A 17436-nucleotide genomic window follows, 5' to 3' on the forward strand; every position below is an offset into this window, starting at 1 on the left:
TCTGGCGGTAATGCAGGATTAATTTATTTTCAGTCTATTCATTTAAAACAGAAGCTATCAACTATAATCAGCCCTCAGATACAGAGGATGTGACGGTTGATAGGGAACGTGTTACAAAAGATTTCATTACCTAAAAACAAAAAAAGTAGCATTAAATAAAAAAAAAAATAAAAACTGGTCACCTTCTCATTATCACTATCGTTATAATCAACACGTTCCATTTGCACAGTCTTCTCCCGACGGAAGAGTTCTAGCGTAGTTGTTCGGCAATACAGGTCCTCCATAGTGAGAGGGTAGAAGGGAGGGCGTTGGGGATGAGCGGACAGGTCTATGATGGGGTAACCTGAGGTCAGGGTCTGGAGCAAGGAACATAGGATACATCACTGCTAACTAGAGTGGGCTAAACTAGTGGAAGGAATTGTACATATTGCTTATTAACTAAATTTTATAGGAAGCAAAAAAGGTATGGTAGAACTCGGATTATCCAGATAAATTGGGGCTGGACCCCATCCGGAAAGTAACCAATACGCATACAGTAAACTGTAGCATCAATTATCTGAGGCCCAATCATCCAGGAATATGTTGGTTAATCTAAAGGAAGAAATTTAAATAATTTAAACAAGATTGCGCGTCAATCACTACTGCAAAAAGTGACTGATACAAGCAGATTCTCTACGATAGCAACAGACAATCACCGGTATCTCCGAGCTCTCAAGATATGCGTAATCCTACAATCTCGGGAGACGATCAAAACTAGTAAAAAAATATATGTTAAACACGTCAAAATAAATTTCAATACTCTCAACCATTGTATCTCATTTACCCTGTTAATGACCAACCATTCGCAAAATCAGTTATCCGAAAACCCCCAATCCCTAATCGTTTGGGATAATTGACTCTCACCTGTGATTTGATTTTTCTAGGAAAAAATTATTTAAAATATCAGAAGGCAACGGAACTAGGCATACTCATTGACATTGTCGATCGATACGACAACTACAAGAGACTCACCAATGTTAGGTGTGATTGGCACACGTTAAAATATTTTACCTCAAGCTGCAAAAAAAACTGCAATGTCAATTTTGTCGGTTGATATTTTTCCTCCAGGTGAATTTGATAGTTGGGGATCCAGATAATTGGTGATATTAATTAATGGGATTTTGGATAATTCGGGTTCTACTGTAAACAGAATTAGAATGTAGACACCCTCGTGTTAAGACAGCCACATGCATATGACTCAAACACTCGCTTATGTCTTTCGTTACATAAAAAAAGTATCAACTTGTCTTATTCCTGTTTCTCCTAATAAGCGAATTTCCCCTGTAGGGAAGCTATTATCGTAGGTGATATGGTAAAACGAGGGCCCGGAACTGATTTAGACTAGTTTTTTATTTCTTATTTCGATGACCCCGGAGACCAAAACACGTGGTGTTCCGCACAAGAGAGTGTATACTGTATTTCTATTTCTTAGCAAACCCGCTCATACGCGGGTTTTTAAAAGAAAAATAACAGTTTGGTTCAGATTTTTTTTTAATTACAGATGATTCAAATTGTTCCATAAAAAATTTAAACTTTGATTTCATTACTTTAGGTGTGCTCACAAATGTAGGCTCTTTAAGTATTTTTTACATAGATAAACATAAAATTATGTTTTGTTATCGTTTGTATTCTAAATAAAGGGAAACTTCAGTTATAAGGTTGGTTTTTCAAGCTAATACTAATAAATTACTATTTCTCAATGAAAAATTGAGAATAATGCATCAGCCGGTACCCTTTTTATCCTGCTAGCATGCTAATTCAAAGTCTTACCTTTTTGTGTGATTTTGGTTTAGTCTTCTTTTCATTGTCTGAATCTATTAATCGGTCAAAAACTGAGTCTGAATCCTCTTTATTGGTCTGTAAAAAGCACAAAGCAAAAACAAAATTATTAATCAGCCAGAATTCTGAGTAAAATTAAGTTGCCAAGCTTTTATTATTATTCTCCCAATTTCAACAGTTTGGAGCAAAGTAGCTATAGCATTTTTTACAATGACTATCTTTAATTTTTTTTTTACAACAAAATTTAAAATATTGTATCAGTCATAGGAATGACTTGACTAAATAAATAAATATAACATTATCAAAATAATTCTTTTCCTTTTTTATTGTATCAATTAATGGCAATTTTCCAAAGATTAAAGTAAAAAAAAACTGTAAATCATGTATATTTTGAATCTACTAAATTATGAGGTGTGGCTATAAAATATTGAGCCTAGTTTTCTAAAAGATAAACGTCTTGAGCCTGAAGGCCAAATGACAATTGCCAAGTTGCCTGACAACTCATCTTCACATTCCAGCCCCTTTTCAAGACTCTAGGGTGCTTAGTTTGGCCACAGAGTCTTTGTTTTAATCATATCGTGTAAATTCCGCTCGTCATAAAAAAATAGTAGGCATTGTAATTGAACAACATGTCAAGGTGAACTGTGTTTTTGTAAGGCTTGGTAATATAGAACTGTTAAAATGCTTGAAAATGCCCCTAAACCTTAGGGTCTTTCTTGTTTTGGTGTCAAAACAAATTTCAACCGAGAAAAGCTTTTGTTCAAGCGTAAAGATTTTGGGCACCACTTTAGAACACATAATTTTTTTTCGACGAGACCTATGTGTTGAAGGTATTCTTTTACCTAATGCTTTGTTGATTCCTTCAGTCAAAGCAACTGTCTTGGTGGATGAGATTGCTCACTTTTCACCAGTTTTTGAGGTTAACGGGCGTCCTTGGCGCGGATTATCTTCAATATCCCCTCGCCCTTTGAAATGTTTATGCCACTCAAAGAGCAGTATACCACATACATAGATCTTCATACACTTCCAAGAGAGAATAAGTTTCTATAGCAGACTTAACGAAATTCATAAAATATTTCTATTGTCATGTTGCTGAATGATACCATTTTCCAAAGAGCGGCAAATAAAAGATCTGACAGTGGCCGAACTAAGGAGCTTGGTGTCGTTGAACCGACCAGAATGTGAACGAGGAAATGTCAGGCGAATTGGCAACATGGAATTGGCCCTTCATACTCATGCCGTTTGTCTCTTAGAAATCCAGTCTCGTTATTTTACAGCCACACCCTGTATGTTACTGTAATAGGAGGGTCAAATATTGTAAAGAGGAAGTGTTTGGCAATGTTATGTGAGTAGGCTGGTAGTGTTGTTAAACAATAACTTGTTGTGCTGACCTACTGAAGGCTGTTGCTTTAAGTAGGCCAGTGCACTTGATCAGGGGGTCAGTTTTGGTGTGTAGTGTTTGTGTGGTGCACCAGAGGACGGGGTCCTGCTGGGGGAGCTGGAGCCCAAGGCCCTTGGCCTTGGGTCCAGGTAAGAAAATGTTAAGGGTTTTCAAAATTGGTGTTTAGAGTCTTTTCCAAATTGGGGTTTCTGTTTCTAACTAAATGATTTATACAGTTCCAGTCTACTCTACCTTTTTGATTGTTAGTTTTTCTTTTGTGTTCTTTGTGTTGTTTTGAGTAATTAATAAAGTTGGGTTTTGTAAGCGAGTGCTGAGTTTCATTCCTGAGCTACGTCCCCCTTGTAACGGTAGGGATTCCTCTCGGAATACCTACCGCTACTTTGGGGGACGTAGCTCAGGAATGTATCTTTCACATGCTGATCCACAATCTCTAACTGCAAATCATTAAAGCAGCATTATTCAACCAACAGCAGGCCTAAACTCTAAAGTTATCAAACATCTACAGTACACACAAACACACAATTGAACAATGACAAAGAAAAATCTACAAAGAAGTAGGGCCTATGTTTAATCTGTGTTAATACTAAATACTAGTCATTAGGATAAAACAACCATTTTCATTGAAAACAAAAGCACATTAAAAAACGATGATTGCCCATGGAAATGATTTTTCAAAAGGAAAAAACAGTATGAAAATGAAAAGCTAGAGGAAAATTATTAACCTATAGTTGCAAATGAATGATGAATATGTTTTGTGATCACACTTAAATGAAACCATGAGTCATGCAGTTAAACAGTAAAAGATAGGCTCAAAATATACAAAATATCCTTACAATTGAATTATTTTATGTATAGAAATTGTGGAGAAATAATAATGAGTACCGTACTATGTTTTACATTAAATGTTTTCAAGTAAAACTATCGGTACTTCTAGCTCTTGACACTATACTGACAAGAAGGTGGTGTTTTATTCCAATTTGTTTTAAAACTTTGAAATTAATTTTAGATACATGTACATAAATGTTTACCAAATTACCTTTTTTTGTGTCTTGGGTTTGGGTTTCTTTTCACTATTACTATTACTACTACTAGATTCTATAAGGCGATCAAAAACTGAATCAGACTCATCTGAAAAACTCTGAAACAATGACAACACAAACTAGTTAAAAAATGTAAAGATTCTGTTACTAAAAAACCTACATTAGTAAAAATGTTTTGTTCATAACATTAACAGTTACAAAAGGAAACAGCATTGTAATTTTGGTCAACCCTAAAAAATTAATGATGATAAATGTAGATATTTAATTTGACAAAGTTATACTTAATATGATCAAGCCAACAAAAATATCCATTCATCACAAACTGAAATCAAAGTGCGTGCAAGACAAACACAATAAGGAAACAACCGATAAATGGATGGCATGAAATGAAGTTGGCGATCATGAGAAAGCAAACCAAGAAAATAATGGAATCACAAAACTTTACAAAACTAAGTCACAAACAATAAAGACTATAGTTGACACTTCCACAGTTCATTACAACAAATATTTACCAAAACAATGACAAAAAAAAAAAAAAAGTATACAAACTGCAAAGGTAAAATACAAAACCAATTTGAACCACTGTATTACTGATGGGAAATAAGACAAGTGGATTCTTTGTAATAACCCTGACCTGTCCAATTCCTTACGGCAAAGGACTACGGACAGAGACATCATGTATCGTGTATGTACAGTAGAGACCCGATAGTCCGAAATGGTTGGGACCGGACATATTTACCGAATATTTCGGACGTTTTTTGTTTTGGACGCTAGGCACGAGCCCGGGATTGTTTTTCACATTACTTTAGGCTAGACCTAAGGGTTGCGGCATTATCACTTAGATAAAATCCATTGGTGATTTGGCGGGATTGGAACCCGGGACGAAAATAAAAAATGTTAACTAAAAAAATGGCAAAATGTTAACTAAAATACTCCATACAAGTCTATCTCACCCGGCTGCTAAAGAATACTCCGACGAGGTACTACTATCATTACACGACAGGGCTAGCAGTTTCGGTTATTCCCAATGGGTGACAGCACGTACTGGGTCATCACTTTTTGTGTCTACAATATACTGCATTAATATCGTTACCTGACAGTGCTAGTAGTTTCAACTTTCCCCGATAAGTGACAGCAAACTGACTGGGTAAAAAAATAAAAAAAAAAAATATTTTTAAAAATTTAAATAAAAAAAAATATTTTTTGTTTCGGATTAAGCGAACTTTTGGATTACTGAAGTTTGAATTATCGGGATTCCACTGTATCGTGTAAGTGACATAAAGACTTTTTAACATTAGTAGGCCTATACTACTTATTGTGGTTTGACTGTTAAGCACGATCTTCTGTTAATCGATCTTCTGTTAATGTTATCTGTTAATATTCTTTTCTTGTACATGTTATAGTACAAGAAAAGAATATTGAATTTCCAGCAAAGATCTCAAAAAGTCTTTTGTATCAAGTGTCATCTATAATCCATCCATCTTTAAAACACAAGCAATATACAAATCACTCAAACATTTCTACTATTATAATAGTTTTCTCACCTCATCTCCTTTGTTCTGTGCACACTTTTCAATCGCTTCCACAGCATCCTTGAAAGCATTTGACTTGTTTGCCCTGATTAAAGCTTCTTTATATTGTTCGTAAGGCTTTAAATTGCTTTCCTCAATCCAACCACTGAAATTCATGCAAATACTTATCAACATAAATCTGTGATTAAAAATCCATCAGTTTTTTTTTTTTTTTTTAATTAACAAAATCAACCTAATTTGATAAACATAATTTGATTTATCTATACTTATTTAATACGCAAGCAGGAATTTTGTGACAATTACTCCTCCGAAACTACTGAACCGATTGACATGTTTTTGGTGTCATTGGAAAGAGGGTAACGTGAAGTTGTGCAGGAAACTTTCTTTTTAGGGAAATAATTAGAGAGTGAGGCCCTGGGGCCCTTTAAAGTTTCGTATTTCCCCATAAGATTAAAATGGGAAACAAAAATTGTTTTGAAACTCCAGCTGTTGTCAGAAATTAAATATTAATAATTGGTCTCCATGGAAGCATGAGAAAATTCACAATGTTTACATTTGCTTTGACATTTAAAATGTAAACAACCAGAACTGTCAAATGCCTATTTCACAATTTTAGACAGCTGATAAAAAAATAAAACAACTATGTGGTAGGTTTATTTAATCTTAAACTTTATGATAGATTATTATAAATCTATTTCAATAATTATGAAACAAATTTTTCGCCTATTTCACAATTTTGGATGTTGGTTTGTGTTTAATGATATAAGTTAGTTATTAAATTTTTATTTTAAGTTTTAAGGATTTGGCATATGACTAAGCCTATGATAAATAACACCATTTCAGATTTCTGCCAGTTTTTGCCTAACTCTGTCCTGTAGAGTTTAAAGTAGCCTACACCTTATTGTCTACAAATTGGCTAAATAACTTAGGTACGGTACTTAATAAAAGCTGATAGCCTTTTTACGTTGACCTTAAATTGTAAGCATACCTTTTCCCGTCCATGGGCAGTTTGATTGTTAAAAATTCACCCTTTAAAATCGAAAAGGACTGTTATGTAAATTGTAAGTACAGTATTTCCATTGGTTGATCATCTTTTTGTTGGCTCTTTTGCTCTTTTAAAATCATTGGAAATAATGACTGTTATAAGTTTTCAACCAAGTAATTTGTTTGTAATTTGTTTGGTTGTAATTTGTGTTGGTTGTGTTGCTAGCTTAGTGGTTAGCGTCTCGGACTTCGGTGCGGGAGGGACGGGTTCAATCCCCGGCACATCCACTAAACTTTGATCTCTCGTAACTTCTCTTGTGAAATGCCACTGGCGTAGAAAAAAAGGAAAAAAAATAATAACTCCTGTACTTCTTTGCAATTGCTCGATTTCGAGCAACATGTACACTAGTTATACATGTTACTGCTGTCTCATAGACACATGAAAAATTACAGTACATGAAAAAATTGTATCTGCTGTTACCCGTTGGATAACTCCCGACATGGCTTTGTGTTTTATGACTTGTACTACTATGTACCCGCTGAAGCCCTGACTTTGTTCAGGCTAAATTGACCTTATGAGTTGATTTACATTATTACATTATAAGAAGTTTTTGAAGAGACTGTACAGGGATAAGGATGCAAAACATCATTGCAAAGATATGATCAGCTATTATGATCTTATTTTAGTCAAAATCTGATAGAAATTGGCTGAGTAGGCGTGTGTGCCGCTCTTGTTCTGCGGTTGAAGGGTAATTTCTTCACATAACTTTTGTTCCGGAGGTCAGCAGGTAGATTTCGGGGCTGGCCGAAACATCACTTTTGTTTTGCGGACATCTATCTTGTTCCGCGAGAGAGGGGGCTGCACTCTCCCTCCCCTAAATCCTCTCTTCACTCTCCTCCTAATTCTTTTTTTCATAGGTTAGGTTAAACTGAATTAATATTGATTTTTTTTTTATAAGAAGTAAATGATAATTTAACGAGTTTTAAACCTGCATGAAAGAAAGAATTAGGAGGAGGGCGAAAGAAAGAATTAGGAGGAGGGCAAAAGAAAGGATATGGGGGAGAGAGTGTACAGCCCCTCTCTTGCGGAACAAGAGAGATGTCCGTGGAACAAAAGCAATGTTTTGGCCGGTCCTGAAATCTACCTGCTGACCCCCGGTACAAAAGTGATGTGAAGAGATTAGCCTTCAACCGCGGAACAAAAGTGATACAGCCGAGTGGGCAGGTTTGCTATAATTTATCTCTGTATTAATTTTTACGCCACACTACACTGTTTTAACAAACTCCACAAAAGGATTTAGTCCAGAACACAGCTGTTTGCCGCCAGCTTAATCAAATGGGGTTTCATTACGTACTACTGTACTGTAATGATTTTTACAGGACATTAACCAGCTGATTATATACTGTATTTGGCAATGACTGAGCGTGGTTTATAAACAAAAACATAACCTCTCTTAGATATATTCTAGAAATATTCTAGTTCTTGCCACTGGGAAAATACATAAAGAATCAACTCTCTTAGAGGTTATGACTAGTGATGATAAGTCATTTAGTCAGTGGTAATATATAAGGATCCGTACGGATTTAGTAATATTGCGTGAAATATCGTACGTCACTCGTCCAAAATGTGTTTACCGGACTCGTATGATAATCTCTCTACATTGTCTCGAATGGGAACAACCACATTCGTCCGGTAAACACCTTTTTTCAGGACTAGTAACATAATACACAATTAACAAAAACTTTCACAACTTTTACTTTAGCCTACAATATGTTTGGCTAATGGTAACAGCTAATACTTTAGAATAGAAATCTTCACGTACATAGAAAATTCCAATGACTATGTTCGCGAATGTTTGAGGTTACTGGTTTTGTAAGTATTAACATTAACAATAACTCCAAAAATGTAATAAAGTGTGTACTTTAATCACTTGCACGATATGTGTTTAACCGCTTTTCAATAATTTATGTATATTTATTATGTAAAATATACTGCTTTTTAATTAAATGGAAGTTTGGTAATCGTGGTTTAGTGGGAAACTGCCTTGTTTAGATAAAGTTAAGTTTTACAGTTTTTACTTTAAACTAATTTTACTTAGGCTACTTGAAAACTGTTTGGGATGCAAAAAACATTAATAAAAAAAGTTGTAGAGAATTAAATTCTCCATTACGATTTTCTGACAGATTTAAGATCCAAACATTGGTTCAGCTTATACAGACCAAAATATAAAGGCTTACAAAGTTAATTAAAAAAAAAATAGCTTCCCCGTTTAACCCCCTTTAAATTTTGAATTTTGTAAAACCTCGTCATAATGCACATCTTCACCATACAGAGACCCCCTATACCAAATTTTATAATTCTAGGACAAATAGGCCAACTTTGGGGAAAATAGTGACCATCTGTCTGTCCTTTATTGTGGGATTTGCCTTATACAGGTGAGGCAATGAGAACGCCACAATTTGTTTTAGCTGTCACGTGTTAATTGTTGCAACAACGAATGATCAGCTGTGCTTATAAAATCAATTAAACTATGCCATTTTAGTAAATATTATGCCTGAGGCTATTAACACTGAGATTTTGACGTGGAAACCTATTTAAAAAATAGTGATTCTTGTGCAAAAAACCAGAGATTGTTTGGACCACATTCCACCCTTGGTCAACATGGCGCGGTTCCAAATTGGAAAACAATGGTGAACTGGGTAAAATTATTTAGGATAAACGCTTAAACCTTAAAAATAATCGGTGGGTATCGCAAAACTCTTTGTACACCAGCAAATGTTGAAAGAGTGCGAGTCACAGTAACTCAAAGTCCAAAGGGATTTGCCAGGAAGCTTTTGTTGTTGAAAGCTTTACGTTGGCTCCTTTTTTGGGAGAGGGGGGGTTGTTCTAATAAGATAATTGAAGTTCGAGGTTTTTTAAAGTCGCCCCACAGATTTGCTTGAACTGAAGCTAAGAATCATCCAAAAACTAAAGCAAACCTGAGGAAATGCTGGAGGAGTATTTGATCAGGTTTTCAAGTGCCTTAAAAGGAATAAAAGGAATGTCAAGTAGGACAATTTGTTCTCAAGAAATGGAAAAATGACTTTGTTAAGTTAAAATGGCAAAAGATAAGCTGTGTTTTGTTGTGCTATTTATATCTATAGGGTGAATATTATTGAGTTTGTACAGCTTATAAATTGGGATGCTTTCATTGCCCCACCCTGTATAAGTAGTCTATGGATAATTCACAATTAATTACTTGTTGTTTAGGTGATGTTAGAAATCCTGTTTGTTGTTTTAGCATTATGCCTACTTGATCAATAGAAGTCTGCTTTAAAAATGGTTAGTAGTGTATGGCATTGATAGTTTTAAACACACAATATAAATAGGTATACAGTAGGTATCGGATTATACAAAAACAATTTAAGCTTGGAGAAATCTGCAAAAATATATAATACAAGTACATTTTTATAATTTTTTTACTCAGAAGGCCTTTGTAAGTTCTTTTACGGGAATAGCTCAGATCCTGGCTTCGTTACAACCTAATGTTGACCTTTTGTTAGAAAGCATTATTAAATGGTAGCCAAATGACAAAAGGTAACTGGGTCCAGAATTGATCTCGATCAGGATTGAAGACAAGCACTATGCCCACTCAGCTACCCAGAAAACTTAATACAGTAGAACTTCAATTATCTGAGATCCAACTATCCAAATTGCTTACAGAAATAATTTAAAAAACGTAAATCCACAGCAATAAGAATAGTTATTTAAAGAAGGCAGAAGCCGTGATCACAGCAAAATCATAAACCTCTCTCACGGTCGTGTGAGACATCAACGTCTCCAACGGGTATGGAAACATCTTAACCGTTTTTCATGATTGCAACAAGATCTTGAACATCTCCTAAGGTCATGTAGACATTATCATCGTATTCCTATCTTATGTCATGGAAAATCATAATCGTTATCCACAATCGTGTCAAAATGTTGAGTTTTTCAATCGCGGAATCTTCACAGACACTTTCTGCGGTTTCAATAGTTAAAGTTCGGCATGACTTGGTCTGTTTTCTGTAAAATATCTAGAATTTCAGTAAAAATCCAAAAAGATTATAAAAGTCTACGGTTGCAGTTCTATGAGTATTCTTTTTCAAAAAGAATTTTTTTAGGTAACTTCCCACCAAAATCATTAGAAACTAAGTAACATTAGAATTTTTTTTTTAAATTTGAGTTTATAAAGGCATAATAAAGTAATGTTAAAATAAGTAAGCTTGTCTTGAGACTGTCAATCTAGTTTGGGGCAGTTAAAATTTAGCCTACATACATAAAATATGGTTTTTTTTTTGTTTAACCCAGCATGGAAGTATGGTATAGCCCTTCAACCTCAGCACCCGATGGCAGGCGTTGTCATTTAGAATAGGTGAGAACACTACAATTTATGAGAGTGTACATTAAGTACATTAAGAAGTCTAGTACCCCACTGTGTCGCTGGTACTTCCCAGATACCGGTCCATACAGTGGCACTAAACAGCTGCTCACCAGACACATGCATTTTACCGGTGTCAATCAGTGGTCGGCAAGTATGCCAGTTCCCAATCACCCCTATGTTTTAGGCCTACTATCGCAATTTGGATTGTCAGTAAAAAAATCGATTGTCAAAAATCAGTTTTTTGTTATGTTTTTGTCTCAAGTTTTAAATGAGAGATAAACACATGTTTTTCAATGTTCAATTAGGCTTAAACAGGTAAAACTTAAGTCCCCATAGATATTACATTTTTCCACACCAATTTTCTACCCCGCAGGTTTGCAGAATGACGTGTATTCTTTTGTTGTAGACCATCACTTATCTCAAATCCTAGAGAAAAAGAGGTGATATTGGACCAGCATGAATAAGTCAACCAAAAAATCTTAATAAAAACATTGTCATTAAGCATGTGTTGTAATGGTCAAATTTTATTAGGGGGGTTAGTTTTAATTATTTTAAAGCCGCGAAGGTTTGAGCGCGCTCGACAACAATGTCAAACATGTCCACGGCAAGTCAAGTCTCCTAGTTCGTGACTTGGCCGCTGCGACCTCGGGGCGCTGACGTAGACGTGGTGGGGAGAAGCCGTAACCAGCGGACAGTGGACATTTCTTGAGACAGTCGACGGCGAGCGCATGTTCGCTACACACCCTCTCCTGAGATATATAGCAGACCTGCGGCGAGAATAAGTTGTGGATGCGATACGCATCGAGCGCGAAAATAAGGGCGATAATATTAAGCGAAATAAGTATTGACAGGCGTAAGTACTGCATTGTATCCTTACATTATTAGTATTATTTTCCCATTTTACTTTGGCGAGTAGAAGTTAATATTCTTTACGATCACCTTAGTTGTAAGAGATTAGCGTATTGTATTTCTCAAGAAGTTGTATTTGGCACTGCGAAAGCAGCGCCAAAGTAGCCTACACTTTTTAGTTTATTTATCTTAAGTGGTTTTATTTTATTTTATCCAAAAGTATTTCATTTCGTTATTTTGTTATTGCGTGTGACGACATTTTATTTCACTACGAGAGTATTATTTTAAGTTTTTATTTGAGAAGCGATACCTTTTGTTAGGCCTAGATGCTGGTCACGTATTTTAGTTCACATAGAAGTATCGTATTTAGTGCCGATGTATTCCTAGTTAGTGCGTCGTCGTGCTGACATACAACCATAGTATACTCGTGCGTGTAGGACGACGAAGGTACCATCTACGAAGATCGAGAAGCGGTTAGCGAGCGACGGAGACTGTTAGCGAGAACCCTCGACTACTAGAGCTGACCGAGCGAATCAGAGGTAAGTTTAGGATAGGTTGACCCTACCCGATATAAACACCTCACAGTGTACAATCCATTTTTGGCAAAAATTGATTAGGTTGGTAATGAAAGATTTAAATGATAGTTACTTACTAGTTTTCGGAGCCAAAAAAATATATGCAGTGGGAAGCTTTTTTACTTGCAGGCCTCTTCAAATCTTTGGGTGGGTTGGAAACCTGTAAAATAATTAAATTAATCAATAATGTTGAGTAGACTAAAGAATAAATACTATTTTCCTACAGTTACCTGACAAAGAGTCTTTACTGTACTGATTAGATATAGAATGCAAAGTAGCTAATTGCTGCATTTACTTTTGCCGCACCAATTTTTTTTGCTGCACTCAAGTATTCAAAATAAACAACACAAGAGATTGTGCTTTTATAAGGTGCATACGCTCGAATAAATTGGCAACACTTAAAGGTACTACGACTACAATCTAATCAGATGTTCCAGTGTTTCCCATTTTGTTCAACGCTTCAATTTAAATATCCTAAAATGTGTAGTTTAGTGCTTGAAAGACTAATTATTTTTATCCTTTATAGTAACTGTAGGAAAAATATCATGTGTATCAGAAGTGCAAAGTGCCTTTGCTGCACTCAAGAAACTTTCCACACTCGCTTAAGGTTCCTGCGTAAACATTTCGCTTGTGTGCACAGCAAAATTCCACTTTACACACTAGTTACACAAGCCGTTAATGACATGTGTTAAGTAATCTGTATATTAAGTAATCTAAGTGATAGTAACCAAAAGCTACGATGAACAACCCAATCTAAAGTGTCTTTTAATAGTTACAGTAACAAGATCATTAGTGCATTTAAGGACCAAAAGAGGGGAGTTAAGACAGAGAGTTTATTTGGAAGTTGTTATTGATAATAGGCCTTTAAGCCCATTCAATATAAAATCATTTTTAGTTTCCAAAAAATATTAGGCACTAATATGAAGGAGTTATGAACAATCATGTTAATTTCTTCGGCAGTCATTACATACCGTACGTAAACAACGTTTGACTCCCTGCAGGAAAATTTCTTGTGGCCAAACAGTGGTTCCTCAACAATAAGCTGAGCTTAAACAAAGATAAGACACAAGAAATTGTATGTAGCCTCAGTTTAAGCCAATCATCAACTTCTCCGGAAGTTAAGTTACTGGGTTTTACCCTGGATGCTAAATTAAGCTGGAACAGTCACACAGCTAACATCTGCCTAAAACTAGCAAAAGTAACACGTCTCCTCAGGTGCCTAAAGCCTCTACTATCTAAGGAGCACCTATTAGTGATATATTATGCACTGTTTCACAGTCATGTTATGCATGGGCTTCAGCTGTGGGGACACGCATCGGGATGCAATAATATCCTTCTCGAGCAGAAAAAAGCCTTGAGAATCATAGACTCAGCTGGTTTTCTCGACCACTGCAAACCTATATTTGCAAAACTCAAAGTCTGCACCGTGTTTAGCCAAAACATTCTGCTTAGCCTGCTTTATGTCAGGGAAAACCTATCTTTACTTACTGTGAGAGGGGACCTGCACCCATATAACATCCGAGGGAGGGAAAAGATTGATATCCCTTATTGTAGGCTGAGTAGAAAGAAGGAATGCTTCCCAGTCCTGGCAATAACACTTTTCAACACGCTCCCAACTAGTGTGAGAAATCTGGAGGTCGGGAAGTTCAAGACTTGGGTAGAGCGATGGTTGAGGAAAAATCCTTTCTACTCCATTGAGGAATATTATAAAGCAGATACCCAAAATATATAAGGCCTAGCTCGGTAAAGACCTGCCGCCAAACACACAACCCAAAATATGTAAATAGTGTACAGTTTTTAAATAATTTATATTTTGTTGTACAGTCCTAAATATTAGTTTTAAAAGTATTACTGACGCCATCTATCCAGTATCACTGGTCAAAGATGAAGGGAAGAAGTATGAAGTATGAAGTAAGTATACAAATCATTGAGCAGCTTTTTACACATAAAAGGCTGTTTGGGTGTTTTGATTTAACGGAAGGCGACTACCAAAAATAAAGGTACAAACCTTAACAGTCAAAGGGTAACAGCATATTACCTAAAAAAAAATTTCCAAGTAAATTGATGTTAGGTTTACCCTTGGAAAATTATAGGCTATATTTCTAATAGGCCCAAACTTTCTTATAGATTGTGTCTAAGTGTTTAAAATGTTTATTTCAAGCTGACAAGTTTAAATTATTAATTTTGAAATCGCAAGACAAAATTCAGTTTAGTAGGGAGGTACCTATTTATTTAATATAGGTGCCTCCAATAGAATTTTTAAATTTGGTATCAAGTTTTTTTTCCTTCCTGAATCCAAATATAAGATTTTTTTTCCCCCCTAATGAATATTACTCTAGATATCGCCGTAAAAATATACATTAGAATAAACAAGGTAGTATGGATGACATTAAAATGAACTGTGGGTGAAGTAAGCCTACAGCTGATTGTTTTCAACTACACGACAAGCAACTGGAGGAACTAACCTTAAAGCCAGTATCCACAGTGCGAGGCAGCTCGCTGTGAACGCCTCGTTGCAAATTCTCAGCTTTGCCTCGGACTGTGGATACCGGGGTTGCTCGCTATGAGGCGCTCGCATCGAAAAATGTGAGGCGAAACGTGTACTTGTCGGTTTTAGAGCAGTGCTCAAAGGTGCCTCGCTCTGAGCTGTGTGTCATCATGGATAGTCATGACATGATCAGAGATTTAGTGAAGTGTTATGGAAAGCAAAGCGGGTGGTTAGCGTGCTCGCAATGAGCATTCGTGGTTACAAACTAGCTGCTAGCTAAAGAGCTCACCCTGAGGCAGATGGCACGAGGCATTTGCAGCGAGCAGCCTCGCACTGTGGATACCGGCCTTTATTATCTAACTCTGATTCTGATCGGCAATAGGCCAAATTTAATTACGACATTTCACTTCACAAACACTGAACAACTACTTAGAACTAAAACTATAATACAGTGGTAGAATACTAAAACCAATACTGTGCTGCTAGTCTGCCTGCTACGCTAAGTTCATCTTCAAAAGCATTTAAATTACAGACAGACAGACAAACAGACATAAGTAGGATTAAAAACATATCTTGTTTAGGCAAAAATAATAGCCTATAACCCTCCGAGTGTCCCTTGTTTTGGCCTTAATGTCTGCCTACTTTTTGCTCATTTGCAAGGTTTTATTAAAACGGATCTGAGAAGCTTAAAAAAAATGTTAATTATACTGTTCTATATACCATTTTGTTTGGAAAATCATGGGCTTCAATAATATACATAAAACATAAGGAACATTTGTTTCAAAAAAAAACTTTTAGGTAAAAAAAATATTTTGGAAAATTAAAAAAAAAAAGTTTACACTCAATGAAATTGTATAAATTATAGGCCTATAAATATTTGAAAATAGCCACTTTGTTCTAAATTTTATGAGGATTACAAATATATAATAATATAAGGAAGTAGATTTGCAAATAAATAAGTTATGGACAAAAACAGATTTCAGTACATAGCGTTTGTTTAGCTAAGAAAGCATAGCCTAACCATAGCTAGGAATCTGGCTGATAATTTACATCAATATCACTACCTACTTCTTCAGGATCATCAACCAGCCCTTCAAAATCACTTAAATCTTCTTATAATGCACCACGTATATCACTACTTTTGATTTTTAACACTAAAACAATGATAAACGTACATCAGCCATCGGTGCGAGGTTAACCAAGCTGTTTACAAATACGCACGTCAGCTGTCTGCTACAATATTTTCGGAACTAAAATGAAAAGCGTATAGAAACAGAAATCAGGAGAAAGCTCTAAATCTGCTGAAAAAAACGATACCTAATTCAATCCAGTTCAATCCGATTCAGTCAGTCCCAGAGCCGTCGCCGTAAACAGTGTTTGTGAGTCGAAGCTTCGACACAAAACACTACACAAAGTGTGTTATGTGTCGAAGCTTCGACAAATAACACTCGGAGGGATATATGGTATTGGATTAAGAAATGAAACTATATTCTAAACTAACCTAACATAAAACTTGCTGTAGGCTAAGTTACCGTTTCAAAATTCTGTTTGATAACAGTAAAGGCGTGGGGAATAAGCTGTCAAACAGAATTTTGAAATGTTACAACAAGTTTGGTTCTAGGTAGGTTAGTTTAGAACAGTTTCATTTCAATAATTTTTTTTTTTTTTTTTTATTGTTTGTTGATAGGTAGGCCTACTGAACAATTTTTATTTATCGTAGTTTACAACTGATAAGTTTCAATTTGTTAATATCAATATGTCGAATTAAAAAATAAAATATTGATATATCGAAAAGAAATCATCGATAATATTAAATGTTCCCTTAAACAGGAAAGTACCGATACCCAAAATATTATTATTGACTAGGTAGACAAATATTTCAAGTGATTCTGTAACAATAATAAGTAAGTAAGTAAGTAAGTATAATAATGTTACTATAAGTTAAAGGGAATTCTGTCACATTTTAGAGAAATGTAAGGACAGTCGGACTAATTACATGTCGTAGCCTATTTACCTAGGCCTACATACTTAATCCTTCTTAATCTTTTACCCAATAGGATGGATTGCGTCTCGACAAAACATTTATTTTACACACACACAAAGAAAAAATACTTCACAACGTGTACAACAGTTCAAGATAAAAAAAACAATGTATATACATATAAACAAGTTAAAAATAACTTCCAGGGATGATGGAAAGACAGCTATCGATGTTTTCTATCTCCTTATCGGTCATGAACTCTGAGATGCTATAGAAGGCTCTCTCTTTCATTAGCGACATAAGCTTGTTCTTGAGATAACCCCTTTTTATGCCCCCCCTTTAGTCCAGGCGCTAAACGGGTTGA

The 17436-nt window shown here is 35.4% G+C and overlaps 1 protein-coding gene across 1 annotated transcript in view; it reads right to left on the reverse strand.

The window, feature by feature from the left end:
• LOC128984467 (cytokine-like nuclear factor N-PAC) overlaps positions 1-17436 on the reverse strand; it is a 36363-nt gene that overhangs the window by 10543 nt on the left and 8384 nt on the right. The window contains exons 3-6 of the mRNA XM_054403789.1: positions 12681-12763; positions 5805-5937; positions 4257-4358; positions 1810-1896 (exon numbers count right to left, since the gene is read on the reverse strand). Of these exons, the coding sequence (XP_054259764.1) occupies positions 1810-1896; positions 4257-4358; positions 5805-5937; positions 12681-12763 (405 nt within the window). The remainder of the gene's footprint in view (positions 1-1809; positions 1897-4256; positions 4359-5804; positions 5938-12680; positions 12764-17436) is intronic.

The sequence above is a fragment of the Macrosteles quadrilineatus genome, unplaced genomic scaffold, assembly GCF_028750875.1.
Source record: "Macrosteles quadrilineatus isolate MER2022 unplaced genomic scaffold, UCM_ALF_1.0 Scaffold_2__2_contigs__length_208266976, whole genome shotgun sequence".
Classification (NCBI taxonomy): Eukaryota; Metazoa; Arthropoda; class Insecta; order Hemiptera; family Cicadellidae; genus Macrosteles; species Macrosteles quadrilineatus.